The 25,556-nt window shown below is 37.0% G+C and overlaps 2 protein-coding genes across 5 annotated transcripts in view; one reads left to right on the forward strand and one right to left on the reverse strand.

The window, feature by feature from the left end:
* Positions 1-11,536, forward strand: part of SLK (STE20 like kinase) — a 46,161-nt gene extending 34,625 nt beyond the window's left edge. For all 4 annotated transcript variants that reach the window (XM_081330057.1, XM_081330060.1, XM_081330059.1 and 1 more), the window contains 6 exons: positions 6,337-6,466; positions 6,931-7,055; positions 7,166-7,354; positions 7,698-7,823; positions 8,268-8,381; positions 9,332-11,536. In XM_081330057.1, the coding sequence (XP_081186183.1) occupies positions 6,337-6,466; positions 6,931-7,055; positions 7,166-7,354; positions 7,698-7,823; positions 8,268-8,381; positions 9,332-9,478 (831 nt within the window). In that variant the 3' untranslated portion in view covers positions 9,479-11,536. The remainder of the gene's footprint in view (positions 1-6,336; positions 6,467-6,930; positions 7,056-7,165; positions 7,355-7,697; positions 7,824-8,267; positions 8,382-9,331) is intronic.
* Positions 11,537-17,907: 6,371 nt separating this feature from the next.
* The window catches only part of COL17A1 (collagen type XVII alpha 1 chain), a 67,385-nt gene continuing 59,736 nt past the window's right edge, over positions 17,908-25,556 (reverse strand). The window contains exons 52-56 of the mRNA XM_081330132.1: positions 23,809-24,159; positions 21,451-21,582; positions 21,034-21,096; positions 19,860-19,922; positions 17,908-19,433 (exon numbers count right to left, since the gene is read on the reverse strand). Coding sequence (XP_081186258.1) covers positions 19,384-19,433; positions 19,860-19,922; positions 21,034-21,096; positions 21,451-21,582; positions 23,809-24,159 — 659 coding nt within the window. The 3' untranslated portion in view covers positions 17,908-19,383. The remainder of the gene's footprint in view (positions 19,434-19,859; positions 19,923-21,033; positions 21,097-21,450; positions 21,583-23,808; positions 24,160-25,556) is intronic.

Genomic DNA, 25,556 nt, shown 5'->3' on the forward strand with positions numbered 1-25,556 from the left:
TGTAGTCCAACGTTTGGTGTTAGTAGTTAGTAATAGGTAATATCAACATTAACTTTTCATTTTGAAAAATACTTCTGATACAATAGCATGCAAATAGATTGTACTGTACATGCACATATATATATAGGACAATGGGCTGCACTGGTTACAGTGAGAGGACTCCTGAATCCTCTTTCCATAATTCTGGTGTATCTGTCTCAAAACTCCAGGAGGCAGCTGATTTTATTATGTTACCAAACCCCACTGCTGTAGATTTATCAGTAAGCAGGTAAAGGACAATCTCTTCAGTCATTTGATCTCTCAGGGAAGCGTGTTCCAAAGTCTAGATCCTTTTGCAGATTGAGCACCTCTAGCCCATGAAATTATGATTATATCCAGCAAGGTTGAGAATGTTGAAAATAAAACAGGAAAGAAATGAACAGTTCCTTCTGAAGACCAAGGTTCCAGCCTGTTGCTCTTCTATGGCTCTTCTACAAGCAAATACCTCAGAACAAATTCATGGATGGATAGAAGAAATCTGAATAATTGCAAGTCTACAATCTAAAACACAATCTCCACTGCAACTACTTTCATAGATCCTAGTGTGAGGTCCATATCTACTAGATTCTAGCATGGCTTCTGTTGGCTACACTACGGGTCTGCAACCTTGACAACTTTAAGACTTGTGGACTTCAGCTCCCAGAATTCTTAAAGTCTTAAAGTTGTCAAGATTGGAGACCCCGGGACTACACACGTTACCTGGTTGGTCACCTGATGTTCTTTTAATCCTTGCAACATCTATCTGGACCTCGAACTGGACTTTCTCTATAATTCATTATATAGACCAATATGATGTTTAAGTTTATATTTTATTATATATACTACTTAGTGAATAGTGGAGAGAGAATTTAACTTCCCAGTAGTATCATAATATTAAATAATAATTTATTTGTATTTGATCCAATTCTCAATCATTCTAGGTGACTCATAAAAAAACAGAAATGTCAATAAAATCAATACATGATTTAAAAGAATGATAAAAGGTACAAATGCAATGAAGTGAGGGATCTCCTCCTTCTCTAAAAGTTTGAAAAGTGTATGAAGACCTGGCGAAGAGCAAGGTCTTGACTCTTCTAAACAATAGGAGAGGATAACCATAAAAAACAGTAAAGTATTTAGAGCAAGATAGACGTTGCTAAAGTCTGCCTTAGACATTAGCTGAATTGCTGAATCTTCCCATCCATCGAGCAGAATCCTGCTTTTCACAGGCAATTATTTTTCCTAGCAGTGTATCGTACCTTTTTCCAAACTTTACTAATAATTACTTATCCATAGAGGGTGTATTTGGTAAGTTGTCCTTTTTGTGAGGTTGTCCTTAAATTATTGGAAAAAAATAATACCTTTTAACACAGCAAGTGAAGTTAACAAGGTGTGGATGAGAATAGGTTATAGAGTATTAGGCATAGGAAAATAAATAGTGATTATTATTCTTTTTTCTCATTTAGTTTGTGATTGGTACCTGCATGCATAAACGCTTAGTTGAGACTATAAGTATAAACAGTGCTTCAGAAACACTCTGTCCATAAATAATGAAGAATTATTGTTTCAATAGGGCCTGGTAAAGAGGTGTTTGCTGAAGTTATAAGTTCTTTTGTTGTTTTGCTTCTGTTTAGTGTTGAAATGCTTTGTTTGTGGTTATTTTCACACGGGAAGTACATTGTATTCTGCTCCACAGGCCATTGCTCAGGTTATGATTCAGTCATTTCAGTTGTCCTCATCTGCTCTCTTCAATGCAGTAATGCAGGATGTAAGTCCATATACCACTCCCATAAAAAACATATGACCCCTGTCGTGTTAGATTTCTTTTTTTCCTCTTACATGCATGTGCTGTTAAATTATTTTTATTTTAAAATACTACACAAAACTTTATTAATGTGCAAAAAGAAATTAATAGAACAAAATAGGCGAATTTTCAGCACATGTGTAAAACTGAACTATTATTGTTTCCTCTGTGTGCTGTGAAACTTGGCTGTTTCTTCAGAGTGCCTGTAGATATAATTTTGACAGTGCATTTTCCTTCTTTAACCTAATAACAGTTCTCCTACGTTTCGATTATAGGATAAAAAATACCCTTTTCCCACCTTAAGTGGTGAAAAACCTTTAAGCACCTTCATTTTTGGTAGCGTTTCCACCCTTCCTATCAGGTAGTAGAACTTTAAGAAGGGGTCAGATCTTATCAGTATGTTTTACTTTGCAATGCAAACTTTTGATATGGCCTTTTATTACTTTGCTTTAAAAACATTGCATACCTAGTTATAATCTCTCTATTGGTATTAGAGAGTTGCATTTATACAGTCACCATTGATCTTCTGTAAATAACAAAGCTGGTGAATAAAGATCTTTTTTTCACCATAGGCCTGCTGATTTTCATTCACAGAACTACCTAGTAAATAATGATCATACTTCAGTGCCATTTACATGTTCAAATGTTTTCCTTAAATGCTTTTAAACTGTCATGTAGAAGTCAAACAAGAGAACTGCAAGGTAAAAGAAGTAGCCTTTTTGTGTTAAGTAATGTCAATTTCAATTTGGTTTGCATTCAGGTTCTATATCTCTTTCCTTTCCATTATTCCATGGCACTGTGTTCCCCAGTGTGTTTTTTGATCCAGAAGCATTATAGATGCCTTTAGTATGCAGGAATGTATTTAGATAAGAAGCTACATGAAAAGCAAGGGTAATAATTTCATATGAAGTATGGATGGAAACCTGTTCTCTTATAACATCTGCTTCTTAACCATTCATAGCCATGGTGGAATGGCTTTCACAAGAATGGCATAATTTCTCTGCAGCAGTCTGAGAAATTGTGATGTTTGTCTGAGACAATCCTCTATATATTTTCACACATATTTTTGAGGCTAAGGTCCAAGAATTTTTTAAAAAGTTAAATTAATTTTTAAATATTTTCTTAATCTTATATTTAAAAAAAAGAAGCCAAAATTTCACAAATTATTTGTTAGTTGTTGAAATATTGGTCTGGCTGGTTATAGAAGAAGGCTAACCAGAATGTGCAGGTACAATTTAAAAGCCTGTTCAGTGATAGCCTTTTCCCATGACAATAATGAGCATCACCCAGAATTGCAATCCACCCTTCTTTTAGGTACCATTGGCACTAAGCAATAATGCAATGAAAGCTCTGCAAACTCACTCTAACATTTCTTTAACTGATGTGTTCTATAACTTGGTTTGTGACCTAGGAGACCCCCATAGGCTGAGACCCCTAAGTTATAGCTCTGAGAGGAGAGAAAGTCTTCTTCTAATATGGCTAACAGAAACCATAGCAATACCTTCAGGAGAAAATTTCCACAGCATATTTCATACCTTCCATTAAAAATTTAAAGAGCCTTGGTGGAGCAGTGGGCTAATGCCTCCTTAAGTAACACCAGCTGCCTGCAATTAGTGCAGGTTCGCATTCCACCAGGCTCAAGGTTGACTCAGCCTTCCATCCTTCCGAGGTAGATAAAATGAGGACCCAGATTGTTGGGGGCAATTAAGCTGACTTTGTAATAATGCCGCTTGGGGTGTGTGTGAAAGCCCTAATAAGCAGGCATATACATAGAATGAAGGCTACTGCTAAGCTTGTAAGCCGCCCTGAGTCTTCGGAGAAGGGCGGGATATAAATGGAATTTAAAAAAAATAAAAAAAATATTGTGGTTAAATTTTTGAATATTTGCAATGTAAATGAGGTATTGATGTGCAAATGCTGGACATTTTAATTTGTTTGCGTTCTGTTGGTCTATTAGTCACTTCAGGATTATATTTTGACTTGCATTATCTTTCTTGTTTCTAGACTTAGATTACTGGTTGTAATCTCTGAACCATCTTTAAATGTTATAATTCACAGTTTTTTCAACTTAAAATATTGAGTTTAGATACACCTCTGATTCAAGAACAGTTATGTGTTAGTTGTAGGTATATTTGGAGATCTAATCAGCTATACATTATTCCACATATTATATACATTTGTAAGTCACTATATAGATGTTTTAAATAGGTTAAAAGCCTGAAGATTTTTTAAGTTTGTTTGCATATGAATTGAAAGAAAGCAACTAATTATTCTTCCAAAATACGATCTGTCATAGGTTTGTTATAATTAGATAGCAACATTGTTCAATTAATTACCATGCAGCAAATATTGATATCTACTTAGACTGAAAAAACACTTTAGTTGAATATTTGTGCCTAAATATTATACTAAATGTTACCTAGGGTTCCTTTTTGATTTTAAAATATTGACTTATTTATAGTATAAACATATCCTTTTCCCTCAAAGACATAAATCTCTACTTTAGTTTTAAGGTACATTTCTTACTTTTCCTGAAAACTTTTTAAATAATGCTAGCTCTTAATGCTAGCTCTTAATATTGTGAATTACAATGTCACAACACTATATTCCCAGGGATTAACTACCTGCTAATATTATTAATGGAAGCCAAATGGTTCAACACACCATTCAGAGAAAAGATTGTAAGTCCTATAGACTTCTTATATAGGCACTTGAAGAATTCCATTCTCTTATTTATTTATTTATTTATTTATTTAGTTACATTTATATACCGCCCTTTCCCTGAGGACTCAGGGCGGTTTACAGGGAATTAAAAAATCCAACATACAAAAGTTAAAACCAAATTAAAAATATTAAATTGACCCTGTACACAATTAAAACCCCAATTAAAAATTTCTCCTCAGCCTGGGCCCGAGAGCTCAAAGAGCCAGGTCTTCAGGCCCCGGCGGAATGACCGGAGGTCGGGGGCAGTTCTCAGCTCCACCGGCAGCTGGTTCCAGAGGGCAGGTGCACCCACTGAGAAGGCCCTATCCCTGGGTGTCACCCGCCGGCAATCTCTCACCGGCGGAACCCTGAGCAGACCCTCCCTGTGGGAGCGCACTGGGCGAAGGGCATTTGATGCCGGCAGCAGGTGTTCCCTCAAATAACCCGGACCCAGGCCATGTAGGGCTTTATAGGTAATAACCAGCACCTTGAATTTCACCCGGAGGGCAACCGGAAGCCAATGCAGCTCGCGGAGTAGAGGTGTTACATGGGAGTATCGGGAGACCCCCATTACAACTCGCGCGGCCGCATTCTGCACCAGTTGAAGCCTCCGTGTGGTCTTCAAGGGCAGCCCCATGTAGAGAGCGTTACAGTAGTCCAAACGGAAGGTCACAAGCGCATGAGTAACTGTGCGTAGGGCGTCTCGGTCCAGATAGGGACGCAACTGGCGCACCAGGCGAACCTGTGCAAAAGCCCCCCTGGTCACGGCTCCTATATGGTCTTCAAAATTGAGCCGTGAATCCAGGAGGACGCCCAGGTTGCGAGCCCTATCAACGGGGGGTAACACCTCACCCCCCATCATTAAGGATGGAATAACTTGGTTAACCCGAGATGCCGATATGCACAGCCACTCAGTCTTGGCGGGATTGAGATGAAGCCTGTTTCTTAAGAATCACAAAATTGCTACTTTCTTAGCTTCTTCTGCAGTGACCCACAAAAATAACCATCTGAACACTTTCAGGGCAAAGGGCTGAACTGATCTCAATAAACTTGTGAAGGACTCATTTTTAGTTCAGCCCGAATTTTATTGGTCATATTTTCTCCCATCAACCACAGCAATTTAAAACTAGTTTAATTGGTTAATTGAGAGCTATAAACATTTGTGTAGCATATTAATAATGTTATATGCGAAAACTGAAGGTCTTGGTTAGTTCATTGCCATATTTTCAGTTTGTGTTTTTCTTTAGCTCTAGATGTAACTATGACAAGATGAAGCAATTTGCTTGTAAAACCCACGAATGCATCAGATGGATTTCAGATAAATTACTTATTTGGAAAGGAAGAATTATGAGATCAGTTAAATTTTACAACTCGTGTGTGTGTGTGTGTGTGTGCATGCGTGCGCGTGTGTGCCCAGCCATCCATCCATCCAGCCAGCCATTGGGTTGAGTCTTGCAGCTTTAGTATGTGCAGGAAGTCCTCTTAATTAGTTGAAATATTGAAGTGTAGCTTGTACCATCACCCTTTAACCATGTTTCTCAGGCTGCAAGATGCAAAATCTGAAAGGTTCAACACACCTTCTATAAACTATTAATTAACCTTTAGATAAAATGGTGAGTCTGAATCTGAGAAGCCCTCGTTCATAGACGTTATTTATGGAAGTGTTAGGTGGCCCTCTGGGGATTGTTTCTCAGTGTAACTCTCCTTACACAATGCTTTTGAGACTTTAGTGTTACTTGGAGTTACTGTGGGATGCAAATCTGTATTTCTATAAACTCTGTAATTACTGACTTTGGACTCATTTTTAACAGGAGCAAGAGTTTGTGCAGAAACAACAACAAGAACTGGATGCATCCTTAAAAAAAATAATTCAGCAGCAGAAAGTAGAGCTGGCAACCATTGAACGAGATTGTCTTAACAACAAGCAGCAGCTCATGAGAGGTATTTGTTCCTTTTTCTCATAGTTGAATTGAGCCTTTATGAACTCAGAGTAGAATTAGGGACTCCATCCATCCTATATTGCTCAAAAGTAAACCCCATGAAAATGAGAGAATATGGAGTAACATCCTAAATTTCTGTCTCTTTGATACAAGTGCAAAACCAGGAAAGACTGCAACGGAACTTCAGATAAAGTTCATTCAAATGAAAGTTCTCATTCCAAAACAGAAAAAAATGATATACAAAGTCCTCTTTCAAGTTTGCTTGCCATTTTCTTATATGTCAAATCTTTAACTGTGTCAATTCAAGTCTTTGTCAGAAAGTAATTCCTTCTTAACTTAATACCAATAAGAATTATGCTTGGGATTTTCTTTAATTAAATCACTGAAGTACAGAAGCTGCAGAAGACCTGTTTTGGAGTGCCATTTCTCAGCAGACTCAGAAGCCCATTTTTTTTTCCATTCTAGCCAGGGAAGCTGCAATATGGGAACTTGAAGAACGACACTTACAGGAAAAACATCAGCTGCTGAAGCAGCAGCTGAAGGATCAGTACTTCATGCAGAGACACCAGCTGCTTAAACGGCATGAAAAAGTTAGTGTAATTTTAATTTGTTTTATATTTTTTTAACTTAATGTTCTGGGAGGTGCCTTTATTATTTGGCAGGCTTTCCTTTTAGTAATGGACATTTATCTGTTTTTAAGGAAACAGAACAAATGCAGAGATACAACCAACGACTGATTGAAGAACTGAAAAACAAACATACTCAGGAAAAAGCTCGATTGCCCAAAATTCAGCGTAGTGAAGCCAAAACAAGAATGGCCATGTTTAAGAAAAGCCTCAGAATTAACTCTTCAAGCACTCCAGATCAAGATCGTGAAAAAATCAAGCAGGTAAGAAGCAATAATATTAATTAAAATTTAAATTACCTTTGGGAGTGAGAGTGTAAGTTCTGTGAAACTGATAATCTTCTCTCCAGAGTTCAGAAGTATTATATTTAATCTAAGAGCAATTTTTATGACACTCTTGACTCTTTTGACAAGTTAGAATGAATTTGGAACAGTTAACTAATGAAGATTTATAGGTTTGATAGTTTATGAAAACTATAACATGTACCCAAATTGCCAGAAACTTTGTAAATAGCATGTAAAAGGTGCATTTGTATATTATGTACCATGTCTATGTGGTTACATATAAAAATAGTAAGTCTTAATTTAAATTCTGTTTTTGTACAAGTTTGCCATTCAAGAAGAAAAGAGGCAGAAAAATGAAAGATTGGCTCAGCTTCAGAAACATGAAAACCAAATGCGAGATCTTCAATTGCAGTGTGAAGCTAACATTAGAGAATTGCACCAGCTACAGGTCAGTTATACAAAACATAATGTTGATTGATTTGTAGTACAAAAGTATATATCAATTTGAAAAGGGCCTTCTCCTCCAACACTTGACCTGGGAATTCATGTGTTCTCTTGAGCAATAATTTTGTACCACTGTTTTTCCAAAGAAATGTGAAAGTAGTCAATAAAACATAGTATTAAGCAGTATCTAAAAACTCATAATCTGAATGATATCTCTCATGAACTGATCTTGTTCTAATAGTGTTTTGGATTATTTCTAATAGACTGGTAAACTCAGGTAACTATTTTTTTTTATTATATTTAGGTTTAAATAGTGACAACTGATTTTCATCTGTGGCCTGAATGGCAGACCAGACTATACCTAATTTAAAAAATTAGGTCAGCATATACCTGTAACCAAATGGCTATACCATCTGGTTTAATTTACTAAATGATATTCCATTTTCAGAATGAGAAATGCCATCTACTGGTTGAACATGAGACTCAAAAATTAAAAGAGTTGGATGAAGAACATAGCCAAGAGCTTAAAGAATGGAGAGAGAAACTAAGACCAAGGAAAAAGGTAAAACTTCAAATTGAGAAATACAGAAATCTAAACAGAATGCTGTACCTTGAAGAGAAGTATTTGTTTTTTTATATAGTGATCCAGTGTGTTTTAATATTCTGATCCAGACTTCTTACTGGAAAAAGTGTACGTTTTTATAGTTACATAATAGTGCAATTGTTGAAATACTACATCATTCATTCATATATCCATCCAGAAGCTATAGTGACAAAGCACATTAAAAATATTTTCTACTGAATATTTACAGTAAACAATATGACAAAATTAGAATAATTAGGTGCAGTTAAGTAAACATTAAAAGATCCTGCATTTCTTACATTAAACTTACCTTTGTTATACAGATGTAAGGTTTCACGTATGATATGAATAATTTGTTCGCCAAACATGCAATTGGCCATGGAGAACCCATACAAAGCCCTGGCTAGCAACCCATTTTTTAAGTAGAGAGGTTGCCAGAGGTCTCTTTTATATAATGTCAGCAATTAAGTCCTCCTTTAATAAATTCAGTTGCTCATCAACATTTGACTATTTAGGTTTGTATATAATTATCAGCAGTTCAGACGCCTGTCTTTAGGAGTGGTTTTAATAAATTGTTATCCCTGGTCATATTTTTTACCTTTATCTTTTGGTGGTAACTGAACTACAGATTCAGATTAGAATCTTGAGAAAAATATGGAAAGACTTTGAAAGGGAACTGAGAAGAATAAGCTAGCTTTGCAGATTATATCTAAGTATTTAGGTAATAAAGTATTTTAGAATATAAGGATATTTTGTGTAAATAATCAATCATACATACAATTTACCTGTGCGTCAAGAACTAGTGCTTTTCCCCCATATACTCCTTGATTTAATAAACTACGGCATTTTTTCAAGATAGTTTTATACAATGTCTTCTATAAATTAAGAAAAATCCTAAAGTTATTTGTTTCTGTGTGTTTAATCACTAGACATTAGAAGAGGAATTTGCCCGGAAACTTCAAGAACAAGAAGTTTTCTTTAAAATGTCTGGAGAATCTGAATGCCTTAATCCTTCAAGTCAAAGCCGGATTTCTAAATTCTACCCAATTCCTAGCCTGCATTCCACTGGATCATAACTGTTGAACCTCTGTGAGGTGGCTTTCAATGTGCTGTTGGCATTGGCAATTTACGATATTCTGTTTCTGTACGTATACACACATACACAATCTACAACATATACTCTGTCCAACTTCATCCGCTTTCAATGGAGACAATCAAAGATATCAGAATTTTCCTTCTTTGCTTTTGCTTTCTTTTGTTTTAACACTGGAAAACAATTGAAATTAGAAGCACAGAAGCTGATCTCAAAACAGAATATGGTATAACGTGTTTCAGAAATATATACCTGTTTGAAAACTGATCTAAAAACTGTATATCCAATATATTTGCACTGGGAAGAAAGCCAAACCATTTAAAGATCATCTGCAGTGTCCCAAGAATTAAATACAGATAATTCTTAGACAAAGTCAGTACTACTAATTCAACCAAATCTTGTTTATGAGGCAACAGTTGCCCAGCCTCATTTTATTCAGTGCCTGAAACAAACATACTGCTCTTTTATAAAAGGTTTGTGATTATCACTTAGTAAGCTGTTGATATCAATATAAATGGTTACTGTTAACAGTGACAATGTTTGTCCAGTCCTTAAATTGAGCATTCCTGCTCAACTTTAAAATGTACAGTTTATAGTTCCCCCCACCCCCACCCCCTTTCCATTTTCTATTTGGCTAGTAGTATTCTACAAAATGCATTGTAATTGTAGAATTTATATCTTTTTAAAAGGGGGGAAATGCATTTTCACTCCCTCTTCTCCTTGAAGCTCTGCATGACCTCATGTAGAGTAGGGTAGATGATCAGAAGAGCATTGTTAGATTTCAATGCTGCAAAGTCTTTGCCCTCGTCCTTACAAATTAATGTTTTGATTTCCGGGTATGAGTGATCTTTTTGTAAAATTTCAGTATGCACATTGATCGAAGGATTTAAGTTAAATACTGAAACAATTTAATCTGCTACTTCATTTGCTAAGAAGTAAGTAGACGATTTATTTCTAAAATTCATAGCACCACTGTAATTTATTTTCTGTTGGTGATGGGAAATATTTCTGCATTCAGTGAGGCAAGCTTTTCAGAACTGAACCATATCGAAAACTATTGTTTTTGATATGTCGAAATTAAGTTTGTAATATAAATGTCCTCTACAGCCTAATCTTTTAATAGGTAATTTTGGATTATCATCCAAACATTTCCATATTTTGCTATCTTTCATTGAAGGCAAAATTGTTTACCTTTTATAGAAAGGAAACAGATTAAAAAAATTACAGACTGCCTTAATGAAATGTGATCAATATTTTGGCTACTGAATTCAGACACTGAGTTTGATTTTATTCACTTGTTCAATTGCTTCTATATAATAAGTATAGGTTGAAGGTGCATATTTTCAGTTAAATTCTATTCATCAGAAATAATATTTTTTTTGCAATGTATAGCTAGCCTTAATATCTGATATCGTATTTTATAAATATGTAATGTGCACCAGGTTGTAAATTCCTTTATATGATACTAGAGTGTTATGTTTTCTTTATTACATCCTAATTGTTTTTTTCCCAGAACTGCATGGATGAAAAAGCATCCATCAACCTTTACTTTTTTTTAAGCTTCACCTTGTAAAACAACTAGTACTGACTGTAACATTAAATTCTCTGTTTAATCAACATATAAGTCTGCTTAAAAAAATCTAAAGTCAATTGACTCTTGTATTTCTGTATTCATTTTCCTTATTTGGGTTGATTTTTTTCAGTCATTTCTGATAGTTAATACATCAGCTTTCTGGAGATAAAACAAGCAACCTGAGTTTGTTCAGAATCAATTAATTGGACAGCATGATTAAGACAGAATTCTGAAATGTACAAATGGAAGCATTGTTTGCTAATCTGAATGGTTTTCCTTTTGGTGTGTGGTGTTTTGTGGGAGTTTATTAAATACCATCTATATGTTGAACTAGATAATCAGTAACATTTGGATTATATTAATATTGCTTGGTATCCCACGTTAATGGTTATCTGTGGTGTGACTTTCTTCTTAGGAGATTTATCTCAATATAGATACAATTTCATAACATAAATTGGGTTTGCACTCCATTGACTCCTATTTATCACAGTCTCTCTATTTCAGGTCTTGATTGCCACATGTTTCTTTTATATCATGACAGGAAACCTGGATTGGATACCTACTAGGATCCATAGTTTCCTATTCTAATTTTAAAAGTTTTCTGTTTTTCAGTCACAGTGCTGCTATCCTATTGGAACATAGTATCAAACTGCCTATATAAGCCAACCAGAGGAAAATGGTTCTTAAGAACAACTCACTAATACCTCAAGAAATATGATAGTTGGATGACAGAATAAAAAGCTTCAATAATTCTTGCCTATGATTTAGCTTTCATCTCAACTTTCCTATATATTCCCATTCAGTTATTATTCTGCCCTAAGTTTTGTGATTTCTTTGTGATAAGGCTAATGCATTCATTCCGCCTGGGCCTGAAGACCTGGCTCTTCGAGCTCTCTGGCCCAGGCTGAGGATTAATCTTATTTTAACTGGGGTTTTATTTAGGCAGGGACACATATAATTTCTTTTTTTAAATTTGTTTTTAACTTTTGTATTTTGCTTTTTAATAACCCTGTAAACCGCCCTGAGTCCTCCGGGAAAGGGCGGTATATAAATGTAATAAAATAAATAAATAAATAAATGATATATAAAAGCCTGTAAAATTCACACAATTTTAGAAACTGAGATAAAGGGTTTCAAAGATACCTTTAATAATAAAGGATTCTTTCAAATAGAAATATCAGGCGACATATCTCATGAATATATTTTCATAACTATTTAGCAAGATATATTCTAATACGTTCTCGTTTTATGCTGCCTCGGTTTAAATGGTTAGTTTAAATCAGTTGGAATAACTTGATATTCTGTCCATCAGTAATCATAATTCTGTCAAAATATCCCTTTCTTCATCAGATAACATGAGAAGTTACTTCTGGTGGTCTTTTATATAATCTCTGAAAAAGTAAATGTGCAGAACTCCATTGAAAAGTATACGTTTGACCAGTGGTGGGATTCAAATATGTGAACAACCAGATCTCTGTGTGGATGCTGCCTCCGGAAGTCCATTCTGGGCCTGGGCAACAAAAAATTAACTACCGGTTCTGCCAAAGTGGTGCAAACTGGCTGGATCCCATCACTGGGTTTGATGCAGTAGAAAAATGTCATACTCTTCATGGGCCTGTAGCTTTGGCATATCAATCTGAGCAAAAAGGCATGATGACTTTCTTACACAAAATACTATAAGCAATGTGGGTCTGTTACTACAAGTGCATTTTTAATCACAGTTCGATCCTGTTTCCCCTGTTGATGTGGACAGGATTATGGGGAGGCTGAGCTCCACCACCTGTTTATTGGACCCGTGCCCCTCCTGGCTGGTTTTTGCGGCCCGGGAGAAGACACGAGGCTGGTTCCAGGCAGTAATAACTGCTTCCTTGAAGGAGGGTGTCTTCCCTGCCGCCTTGAAGGAGGCGGTGGTGAGACCCCTCCTCAAGAAGCCTGCCCTGGACCCGGCTGTTTTAAACAACTATCGTCCGGTCTCCAACCTTCGCTTCCTGGCGAAGGTTGTTGAGAGTGTGGTGGCGCATCAGCTTCCTCTGTTCCTGGAGGAAACTGATTATCTGGACCCGTACCAATCGGGTTTCAGGCCCGGGCACAGCACGGAGACGGCATTGGTCGCGCTGGTGAATGATCTCTGGCGGGCTCGGGACAGGGGTTGTTCCTCTGTCCTAGTCCTATTAGATCTCTCAGCGGCTTTTGATACCATCGACCATGGTATCCTACTGCGGCGTCTCAGGGGGTTGGGAGTCGGAGGCACCATTTTACGGTGGTTCTCCTATCTCCTGGGCCGCTCGCAGTCGGTGTTGACAGGAGGGCAGAGATCCGCCCCGAGGCCTCTCGCTTGTGGAGTTCCTCAGGGGTCGGTTCTCTCGCCCCTCCTGTTCAACATCTATATGAAGCCGCTGGGCGAGATCATTCGTGGTTTTGGGGTGGGGTATCATCAGTACGCTGATGATACCCAACTTTTCTTCTCCACCCCGAACCAACCCAGTGATGCCCTCACCGTGATGTCCCGTTGCCTGGAGGCGGTCCGGGTTTGGATGGGGAGAAACAGGCTTCGTCTCAATCTTGCCAAGACTGAGTGGCTGTGCATACCGGCATCTCAGGTTGACCAAGTTATTCCATCGTTAACAATGGGGGGTGAGGTGTTACCCCCCGTTGATAGGGCTCGCAACTTGGGCGTCCTCCTGGATTCACGGCTCAGTTTTGATGATCATATAGGAGCCGTGACCAGGGGGGCTTTTGCCCAGGTTCGCCTGGTGCGCCAGATGCGACCCTATCTGGACCGAGATGCCCTACGCACAGTCACTCATGCGCTCGTGACCTCCCGTTTAGACTACTGCAACGCTCTCTACATGGGGCTGCCCTTGAGGACCACTTGGAGGCTTCAACTGGTACAAAATGCAGCCGCGCGAGTTGTGATGGGAGTTTCCCATTACTCCCATGTAACACCTCTGCTCCGCGAGCTGCATTGGCTTCCAGTTGCCCTCCGGGTGAGATTCAAGGTGCTGGTGATGACCTATAAAGCCCTATATGGCTTGGGTCCAGGATATTTGAGGGAACACCTGCTGCCGGCATCAAACTCCCTTCGTCCTGTGCGCTCCCACAGGGAGGGTCTTCTCAGGGTGCCGCCGGTCAAAGAATGCCGGCGGATGACACCCAGGGGGAGGGCCTTCTCTGTGGGGGTGCCTGCCCTCTGGAATCAGCTGCCTGTGGAGCTTAGGACTGCCCCCGACCTTCGATCATTCCGCCGAGACCTGAAGACCTGGCTCTTCGAGCTTTCCGGCTCAGGCTGAGTTTTAATTGGGTTTTAACTGGGGTTTTACATGTTGCAGGGACTTAGTTTAATCTTTTTTAAATTGGTCTTAATTTTTGTATTAATGTTTTAAATTTATACCCTGTAAACCGCCCTGAATCCTTCGGGAAAGGGCGGTATATAAATTCAATAAATTAAAATTAAATTAAATTACTTTCATAAATTGATAGAGCATTGATGCTTCCTGTTGAAATTAGTATTGTCAAAGCAACATTTTAAAAAATCATTCTGATTTCAGTTGTACTGTGTCAAAGGAATAAAATTGAGTTAGCCAGATACTGAAGCTTAACATCATACAGAATAAGTCATCTTTTGATTCAAATCTTGATTTTATTTATATTGTAATTAGTGGAATATATTCATGAATGTAGTTCAGTATAGAGGTAATTTGGTGTAATCCTTAAGGCAGGGGTCTTCAAACTTGTCCCTTTTATGACTCATGGACTTCAACTCCCAGAATTTCTCAGCCAAGCACGACTTTGAAGACCCCTGCCTTAAAGCATCAAAAAAGGGAATTCTAGTCCTATTTTAGGCACAAAGCCAGCTGGGTGACCTTGGGCCAGTCACAGCCCTAGGAAGGAGATAGTGGCAAATAACTTCTGAAAAACCTGGTAAAGAAAACTGCAGGGATTAATCCAGGAAGTTGATAGGATTCAACACTGATTCAAAGGCAGACACAGACACACCTGTATTCAGCATCAGCTGTGATAAATATAAGAATCTGTTCCTGCATAGAAAAGAATCACGTAAGTATGAGCAGTGCTTTTTTTTTTGTAAAAAAATAAAATGCTGGAACTCACACATCATAAAACCCGCCTTGATAGCCCTACAAGGTTCCATCCAAAAAAGGTGCCGGAACTCCATTCTGGGTGTTCTATGACCAAAAAAGCCCTGAGTATGAGACAGTAAATATTGGCTTGAGAACAAGGCTTGTGAGAAGAATCAATGGACCTTCAATATAAAAAAGTGCTAAACTGCATATCCTACATTGGACTGAATAAACAAGGATTTTATCCAGGTCACAGAGAGCAACTGTTCCATGGTATATTGTATTAGTTAGATCATATTTGGACTATCCCATTTCTGGGCATCTCATTCTAGAAGAGATGAAAGAAGCTGGAACTGCTACCGGGATGTTGGAATTGTCTGGTTGGATCAATTAGGAAGAATTTCTCATCAATAAGAACCACTAATACTAGAACAATGTCAAGAACAGTGAGAAATTGTGCTGTGTTGGAGCTGGCTAGCCATGTGTTAGGGGAGTTAATTGGATTCTGGCATTAGTAGGGGTGGTATAGGTGACATAATGAAATCCCTTCCCATTCATAGCGTCTGTTTCTCAGTGACAGGTTGTCAGCTTTTCCTCACTAAACATGATAGAATCTCTCAGCTCTATTATCATAGGTGTAAAATAGGGAGCAAAACACCATATGTGTCACTGTGCACTCCCAGAGAACAAGTTAATAATAAGGTTATCAAGCTCTTGCTGTGTTTTGCTTGTTGCGTGTTCTAAGGATGCTGTCCAATCATGAGAAATCTGAGTCACTGGGAGGTTTTGACAAAGGTGTTCCAAAAAAAGGATAACCAGCTCTTGAATTGGTCTAAGAATACATTTTCTATTGCTGCCCTCTAGAGGAGGGCTTTTCAACTGGTGGTACGCGTACCACCAATGGTACTTTGGCATGTGGCAGTTGGTAGGTGACCCTCCTAGACAAGTGTAGCAGGGGAGGGGAATGAGCTGAAGCGACCCAAGCCTGAGGGAGAGGCAGCTGGGAGCTGCAGGACTGTTGGGCCTGGGCAGAAGCCCCAGGAGCACCAGTAGGGCTCCAGCTAATTGGTGCTTCCAGAAGCAGCACGTAGCTGGAGGTGAACTGAAGAGAAGAGGGGGGGAAAAGGAGAGTATATAAAAGGAGGTGGGTTTTGGCAGGAAAAGGGATGGAGAAGAAGCTGTGGAAGGAAAGCTCAGCAGGCAGGGAGGAAAAAGACAGGGTAGCTGTTGCTGGAAGAAAAGCCCCCCTGGTTCATTTTCTCCAGCCAGGAGAATGCAATCAGCGCTGATGAAATGAAAAGCCAGGAGATGAGCATGTCAGAACGGAGGTTGGTTTATTTAGTTCTGGGTCAGCTGGCAGCTTGACTGGGTTATAAGAATTTTTATAGAATTTTTACAGCGTTTTGTAATTCAGAGGCTCGGTTTGTGTGTTTTGGTTATTGGAATATTTTAGTCTGTTTCACAAAGACTAGCAATGAGTCCAAACTGTTGGCTTCTGTAGGTTTAATCTCTATGTAATTAGTTTTACCCCTTGAGTCCGTCTATGGCTTTTAGCAAGTTTTCTTTGTAGGTAAACAGGCTTAATCTAAGGTTATCACTTTTCGTAATTGCCAAAGCTTTTCAGGCTCCAGTTGCAACATTGTGACATGCCTGAGGCAGCTTAAAGAAAAAAACTAATTACTGTTTACTCAAGTAGAAATAGCTGAATAATTGTAGAATACATTAATTAAATGTCAACCTGATCAGTTAAAATGTAAATTAGAGTTAATCCAACTTTGTTCCCATTTGTGATTGTACCCTACTGGATTTTGAAAGAAAACACACTACAGATTCTTAAAGTAATTTTATTTTATTTTTTTAAAAAAATCATTTACAAATGACAGTTGGATTAAATGCACAGCGCTACTTCTATGGCAAATAGCTCAAACAGATTCTTGTTTCAAAATCCCACAACTGACCTCCACGCTTGGATTTTAGTTACAAGTTATTCATTTTATCCTGAATAAAAACTTGTACTTCAATTAAAAAAGAAAACTTGAATTCATTTTCCATGATAATGATAAATTCAGAAAAGTATTTATACACTTAAGGATTTGTGATTGATGTTTAGGGAAGATTCAGAAACTGACAGCCAGCTAATCCAATTTTAACTGCAAATATGGTTCACAGTTGTCAAGGCAAACTGCTGGTATATACTGCTAGAATATAGCCTCCAGTCCTTTTTAAAATGGGAAATACTGGGTTTGAGGGGAAAAAAAAGATTAACAGTTCTTGATTTCATCTTGTATGTTTTGTTGGATAAATCTCTCCCTTTTGCCTAATCTGGTGCCTTCCAAGTATACTAAATTTTCATTCATGCAACTTCAAGAATTAGAGATTGGTCATCATATAGAGAGAATATTAGTTTGGTCACTTGACCATTTGTAATCTGTAAATTGGCAATCTAGCACTGGTGTTAATTATCTATATCTGTAGCCTTTCATTACCAACCACAAACTGATTATTAAGAGTTGGCAATGACTTGATGTCACATAAGCAATGAATATTGGTAAGATCATGTAGCAAATGAGAGAAAATAGAGGATGGACTATAATTGTACTTATAGTTCATAGATTCAAAATGTCGGCTATCATTTCAGGATTTAAAGTATAAAAGATTATAGTGTGAGTCAAAACACTTGGATAGATAGGTAGGTAGACAGACAAATAAGCAGACACTATCTATCTCTATCTATCTATCTATCTATCTATCTATCTATCTATCTATCTATCTATCTATCTATCATCTATCATCTTACAGCTTAGGAAAGCTGGATACTGCAATACATTACAGTTTCATTTTGCAAACATTTATCAAGAAACAAGTTCCAGTGAATTTAATGGAACCTTTTGAGCAGACATGCACCGAATTGCATAGTACTGTACCATTTACTGTGTGTGCATGATTATATCATGTTTAATTACACTTTTGGTACCAATTGTTTTGCAAATACTGCTAAAATGCATTATGATGGGGGAATCAGAGAATTTAGGCAATACAAAATAACATTGTCAACTTGACCGATTTGAAGCTATATGAAAATAAATTTTACTGATAAATATGCTTATTTCCTTTATCTATTTTGTGCATATAATTCTATGATGAAATTAATTGGGATTGTACATGCTTATTGAAAAAAGCTTGAAAGGTGTTCATTGTAAAGGTAGATGTGTTTTTAAGTAAGATCATTCTGTTTTGGAGGATATGATACTGAACACAATATGAAATTATTTTACTGTAGTTACTATTATGACAGCCAGTTTGATGCAGAGTGGTTAAAGGTACCGGACTTGAAATTGAAAAACTAGACTACTCAGTCTCAGCCCTAGGGAGAAGGCAGTGGCAAACAACCTCTGAGAGTGTTGCCAAAAAAACTGCCCATATAGTTTCCAAGAGTCAAGAATGACATGAAAGCACCAAAACCAAAACAAGTCAATAGTTAGTTTATAAACTTCCCCCCAACCATGTCAGAACAACACACTATTTTAATTTTAGTAGAAACCAAAGGCTAAACAAGATCTAATGGGAAAGCTTGATATTAAAATGGCATTTCATGTGATAAAAAACCATAGAAAACTTTTTGTATCAGTTGTAACAAAAATGCTTAATTATCATTAACTCTAAGATTCTTCACGGTGCAGTTAACAGGGTTTGAAAGGATGGATAAATATATAATGTAATGTTTTATACATCCTTCTGGCAATATTTTGGGTATTGTTACCTCTGGTTTTAGTCCCCTGTCTTAAATGCAGCACTTTTTTTAGATACATCCTCTGCTATGTCAAGATAAAGTACACAACTTTAATTTTTTCATTCATTTTCAAAATGAAAATGATTTTTTAAAAAAATGTTTCAAAAATTGTATGAAAATGTTCTAGTATTTATCTGAAGGAATTCAGATGTGTTTGTCCTGGATAATAAGCTGAATTGGGCAGGCTATGCACTTATAAAATCCTCATATTTCAATGATAGACCTTCTAATTAATGTAGAGATATAACAAATAAGCTATCTGAAAGCCATCCAGAATATAGACATAAGAGAACATGTTAGCAAAATAATTCCCCAAATACCAAGTCTTCGTAGCAGATTGATGTTTCTTTAGTGAAAGTCAAAAGACATTGGTGTTTCATCTCTTTTGGTGTTAAAAAAAAATAGCAATATTTGGGGTAAGGTGTGCCCAAATTTGTGTTCTTAGTTTAGGCTCTTGTACTTTGTCTTCTCCTTCGGCCACTATATACTGGTTCACCTGATGGAAACAGAAGGAGCAAATAAATGAATTTATAAAAATCCAAAATGGAGTTAATGTCCTGCCATATAGAGTTAGCTCTGCTATTAACCACAATGGTGAAAAGAGGAAACGTGACATTATGTTACATACCCCACCCATGTACATTTCCATCCTAACAGACCCAAGTTCACATGTTTTGTGATCACATTTGCCACCCCTTCCTCACAGATGCTTATGCTAATCTGATTTTCCCTATTTCTGGGATCTAACATATGCAGGGGATCTGTAGTATTATATTGCCTATATTGTAGATCTCTGAAAGTTACAAAAGAAATTGCTCACACAAAGTTAAGAGTTCAGTGGATTATAAATCTAAATTATGATTAAAACTTTTTGATCATGGGTTTACATTATGCTTATCTTTATTTAAAGATAGTATTGTACCTTTTTCACCTTTTGGCCCTCTTGGTCCTTGAGGGCCTGGTGGGCCAATTGGTCCAGTATCACCTAGAATAAAGGGGAAAATCAAATAATGTAATCAATCTAGGAAGCTAAACTGGGTCATTTGACAAAAGTTTAAAAAGACCTTGTTAAGTCATTTAACAAATTAAAAGGTTAACTGATCACAGGCCTTCCAATTCCTTGTCCCAAGAACACTCCCAGCCATTTTCTTACGAAGGTATCAAGCAAACTGGAAAATGTTTCACTTGCTTCCCTTTCTGCATCCAAACTTTCCAGCAGTTTTCAGTTATGCAAATCATGAATTACTTTATGCATGAGATTATCAGCATTTTCATTGATAATACCTGCCTAACTGCAAACAGCCAGAATGAATCAATTTAATGTTAGTAAGCAACAGGTTATTATTTAAACAAAATTAAATACAAGAGAAAATGCTTTCATGTTTGTGTAGAAGTTGCTTTACTTTTGGTGTATATGACTTTGCTTCATTTTTATATTTTTTAGAATAAGAAAGAACACAAGTGAAGGCCCTTAAGTTTACTGTAGTGCTAAACTGAAAGAAATGTTACCATTTTCTCTAAGGGTGAATAATTCAAAGCATTTGTGTGCCAACAGAATTGGGGCCCAAAGGTTTTCTCAAGGAACAAGGACAAAATACTGGCACTCTGAGGGAAACTCTGAGGTTTACAGAAAAAAAGGCTTTATTTTTAAAGGGGTCTCCCAAAAATTCTAAAGGCCACAAAGCATGCTGAGCAGAATATTTAACATACATGGAAAACAATCCAGCAAAAGTTAAAGGAGCATAAAGAGTGGAACATCTAGAAAAAGAGATGATTGTTGTTTAAATCCAGTTACAAAGCATATTGCAACATTTTGTTCTAGATCTCCACTTGCATCTTCTAAAAGCAAAATTTAGACTTTCACATAATTTCCTTTCAATATGATCAAAAAAAGATTACATGTTCATCTAGATGAGTCATTTATCCAACTCCTTTGGACTGCTTCCAGACATCCAGGTACTAGCAGTATCAATTAAAAAAACAATGTCTGTCTAAACTGCCTTCCCAACCTATTAGATTATTTGAATGTCGCAGAGTCACTGCATATGAAAGCCAACCTTGTTTCTTAAAGTTTCCCATCGAAGCATATAAAATACCTTTAGGTCCTGGGTATCCCATGAGTCCTTGTGGTCCACGTGGGCCTGGAATAGTTCCGTAAGCTGTAAAAAAAAACAATCAAAATCAGCATTTCTAGATATTCTGCTTATAAATATAAAATAAGTGCTATCTATGCAAATATTTCAGAAACAAGTGAACTACTCTTATTATGAGTTAAGTGCCATTAGGTCTTTCAGGTAAGGATCTCTTAAGCTATTTAAGTTTTCTCTGACACTGTTTCATATATCGTTTTTAAAAAGGCCCAGAGATCACATTTATGACAAACCTTTACTTCTACCATTCACAGTTATGCTAGTCTAGGTATATAGATATTGATATAGATAAATACAAAAAAAGAAATAGAATATGGAAATGGTATATAAAAGGCAAAAGTAAATAAGAAATTATTAAGTTACCTTTGAAGAAATCCATGAGGTCTGCAGTGATGTTGCCATAGGCCGCAAACACTTTGCTAATACCAGGGGGCCCAGGAGGTCCAGGTGGGCCTTGTGTATGATAAGCAAACACGTCTTGAAGAAGGCCTCGACCTAGAAAATAAATTTGGTATTATTATTAATATTATTATTATTAATATTATTATTATTATTATTATTATTGTTGTTGTTGTTGTTGTTGTTGTTGTTATTATTATTATCATTAATTTGTATTCTGCCAATTCATGTACCTCTGGGTTGCTGATAAGAATTATATAGAACATATAGGATTTAAAAACACATTAATAATGGAAAAACAGCTTGGGTATAGAAGCAAATTTAGGAAATTTTTTCCTAAATGGGGCAAGGGTCAGCTCTAATAGTAATCACAATGGCAATTTATTTGACAGTATAGGTTCTTGTTGGAAACATTAGACTTTTCAGTTGATGAGTTTGGATTGGGAAAGAGAAATGGCAATGAATGAGGCTGTTTTAATAATGATGTTGTGGCATTTTCTTGAAACACCACTTACTGTAACTATCTGTGCTGATTCACACCCAAATTCGTAAAACATCCCATCTCGTAAAGAAAACTGAAATTAATGAGAACTATCATTGCTCCTCTAAAGAACTGCATTTATCTCTTGGTCATAATTTTGACTGATATTATAAAAAGCTGCACTAAAGTCTTACAGAAAACACACATGGATGTCTTTAAATCTCTACCAAAATATTCAATGTGAAGTTGAACCATTGCTCTGCATGTATGGACACCAACTGATTGATTGATACACACACAAACACACACACAAAATGTAAAGTTTTAACGCAAGGCTTGGTATGTAAAGTGAGTTTCCAAAACAATTATAAGAAGTACACAAATTACATAAATTGCTGCTGTTATCAACCTAGAGCTAACAATTTAGAATTCTGGTCTCTGTAAAAGTGAAACAATCCATTTCAGTTCTTGGAATCCTGTAATGCTTTGTTTTTGTTTTCTAAAAACTTGATAATTAACTCAAGCATTATCTTAGAACTAGGCTAGGGATCCACAGGTATAACTCCAATTCTTTCAGATATTAAGTAAAGTTTTAGGAATGATAATAGATGTAAAAAATAGTGCAACATTCTCCCACAAAGTCCACAGTTTAGATCCTACACAATGACTGTTTTGTCCTACCCCACTACTATATTATGATTTAAAATATATGCCTACTTAATTTATGTCATGTAAGAAACAGTATTCCACTGTTGGAGCTGGTCAATGTTAGGTCTTGGTTTTAATTTCTTAAGGCACTTATCACTGCTATATTCTCAGTGTGGGATATAACTTAACAACATGAACCAAAGATTTTAGCCTATTGTAGGTTCTATCAAAAATAATTTGTTGTGTGCCTACTGCTGAAAAAAAATGTTTTTCTAAACTACGGTAATACCCAAATCTGCCCTAATTTGCAGAATTAGCCTTCATCAAGTTTGAGCAAATACTTAAGGAATTACGTCTATGGATAAGTACAGTACTGAGAACAATCCAAGGGCATGATTGTGAGAATGTACTTCTATGGTACTACTTTACCACCTCCATTGCATTTGTTGTACTGGCATTCAGAAAAGGAATACGTGCTGAGCATTTTCCAAAAATGCTTTCTATGAAATGAGAGTTGAGTAACATTTGAGGGGGATGGGTAGTAAGGCTAAATATTTCCAGTCCTATTTTAGGTGTGTTAAGGATAAAAACATCTGGCCTCCCAGATGTAAACTAGTCCTATTCCCATCTTTAAAAATCATCCCTGAAAGGCCAAAATCATGTGGCTAAAATCTGGGTGTTCAACACCAATCAGTATAAACTCTGAATGCTGGAGAATTGCTAAAGGAGTGTGTGGGGGGGGAGCTCCACAGAGTTATAGGCTGAAATTAAATTAAATTAAATTAAATTAAATATTCAGGGTGGCATCAATTTTTTTAAGGCCAATATTTAGTGCAGCAATAAGAGGCATATGAGCCGGATGTGATTTGCAACCCCAGTTCATACCTTCAGGTGTGAAGGCAAACCTCTGATTTCCAGCATTTTTAGCAACTCCCCCACCCCCCAAAAAACAGTGGACAAATCTGCAAGGTTCAACACACATACACAATTTAAACTCTCAAATTTTACAGAAGGACAACAAAAACTGAAAATTTGGGTATCACTACATGCAATTTCTGAGTCCATAGCCAAAAAACATTTCCTATCAATGATTCAATGAGCTTGAGTTATTTATATTTATTATGCTTAAAAACTGCACCTATTTCCCCAAGGTTGGCACAGATAAAACTATGAATATATTGTTGTGTACTTACTCTGTATGTTTTCAGAGACTCTGGATGCTAATTCATTGTAATCCAGTGACACATCATAGGATCTCATATAAGAAGATCCTTTTGCACCTATTTGTGATTCTTCTCTTCCAAATGTTCCAGCGTAAGATTCATCTCCATGTAATCCACCACTGTTTCTGAATGAATTGCTGTTTGATCCTCCTGCAGCTAATGATGCATCATATGATAAACCAGAACTTGTGGATCTGCCATATGTTCCTTCTGAATTTACAGAGCTTCTATAATTTTCAGTCCTAAAGCTGCCATCTCCTCTTGGTCCTGGTGGTCCTGGAAGTCCAGGTGGTCCTCTGATGAAGCTACGTACATCATCACCTACAAATCATATGGTGCATATTAATAGGACTACATCAATTAACATAGATTCTGATCGTCTACAGTTTTGCAGAATTGAGGAGAAGCTGGATATATAGCAACAATATTAAAAAATAACAATAATAATTATTGGCAATAATAATAAACAATAATAAAAGTCTACAGCAGTAGCAGGAGATCAGAAGTGAAACAATCTACTGTCTGCAATAGATTGCTTATTCTATAGTGATGGAAAATTATATTGAGGTATTCTGAATTGTCCATAAAACATTTGGAAAATCCCAGATAATTGGGTAACTTCAAATGAATAAGGCCCTGCATCTTTTCTCCTAAAAGCTTGTGCCCTAAAAGATTAACTTGATACTTAGGGATGTGTATCAAAATAGGCAATAACCTACAATTTACAAGTCTATGAAACTGTTTATCACAATCAGATTTTGCCTACTCATCTGGAGGGAACACAAAATGTTTGCCAAAGCTCTGCATCTCTTGAGAAATAGGATAGGAAGAATTCTAGAAATGAAGAGTCTCTGTGGGGATTCCTGTCCTTTGGAACTTGTGTCCCAAACGTAGGTGTCTCCTATTCCTACGATTTCCTGGAAGCTTGTAAAAGCCTTTAGGACCAGATTAAGGAGGAGCTGCTGGTACTAGTTGTGTTATGTACTGGGTTAAATGAGAACAGTTGCAACAGCTGCACAGCCGATACCACCAGGTGGCGCTGTACCGAAACTGCTGTGACAGGGATCAGCTTTCGGCGGGAAATCTGAGGTTTGAAGTGATTGGTTGAATGCGTACCCGGCCAGGTATATAAGGGTCACAAGTAACCCTGATTTCTCAGTACAGTTTTTACCACCAATAAAGAGCTGCATGCTGCACTCCTCTGCCTGGCGTCTTTCCTGCGTTCCAGAACCCACTACACAATAAGTTGTGTTATGGGTTTTGTTTTATTACAGTTTGTGTTAGGGTTAGGGCTTTATTACATTTAATGTTTTCATTGTGGTGGCTCATTGTGAACCACTCAGAATCCTCTAAGAAATATCATAAATACATAAGTAAATAGGATTTTTATTCAGTAGGTGCAAAACATGTGTAGACGGGAATATTTTAAATGGTACTCTATTATCATAGTTCTATTCCACTTTGCTTCTTTAGGTGCACTGAAGCAAAAGGCCAAAGGCCTGGGTGAAAAGCCTGGTCTTTGTGACTCTTCTAAACAACATCAGATTGGGAGCCCTTCCATATCTTGGAGGGGACCTCTTTCTAGAAGGCAGATGCTACTACAGAGAAGGGTAGTAGGGTCCTGATACTGATATTGTTTAATTAGGAACTTGGAGCACAACAGCCCCTGCAAGATTGAATTGGCCAAGCAGGTGTTATGGGGAGACAGGCAGTCCCTC

The sequence above is a fragment of the Vipera berus genome (genome assembly GCF_964194415.1).
Source record: "Vipera berus genome assembly, chromosome: 5".
NCBI classification, from domain to species: Eukaryota; Metazoa; Chordata; class Lepidosauria; order Squamata; family Viperidae; genus Vipera; species Vipera berus.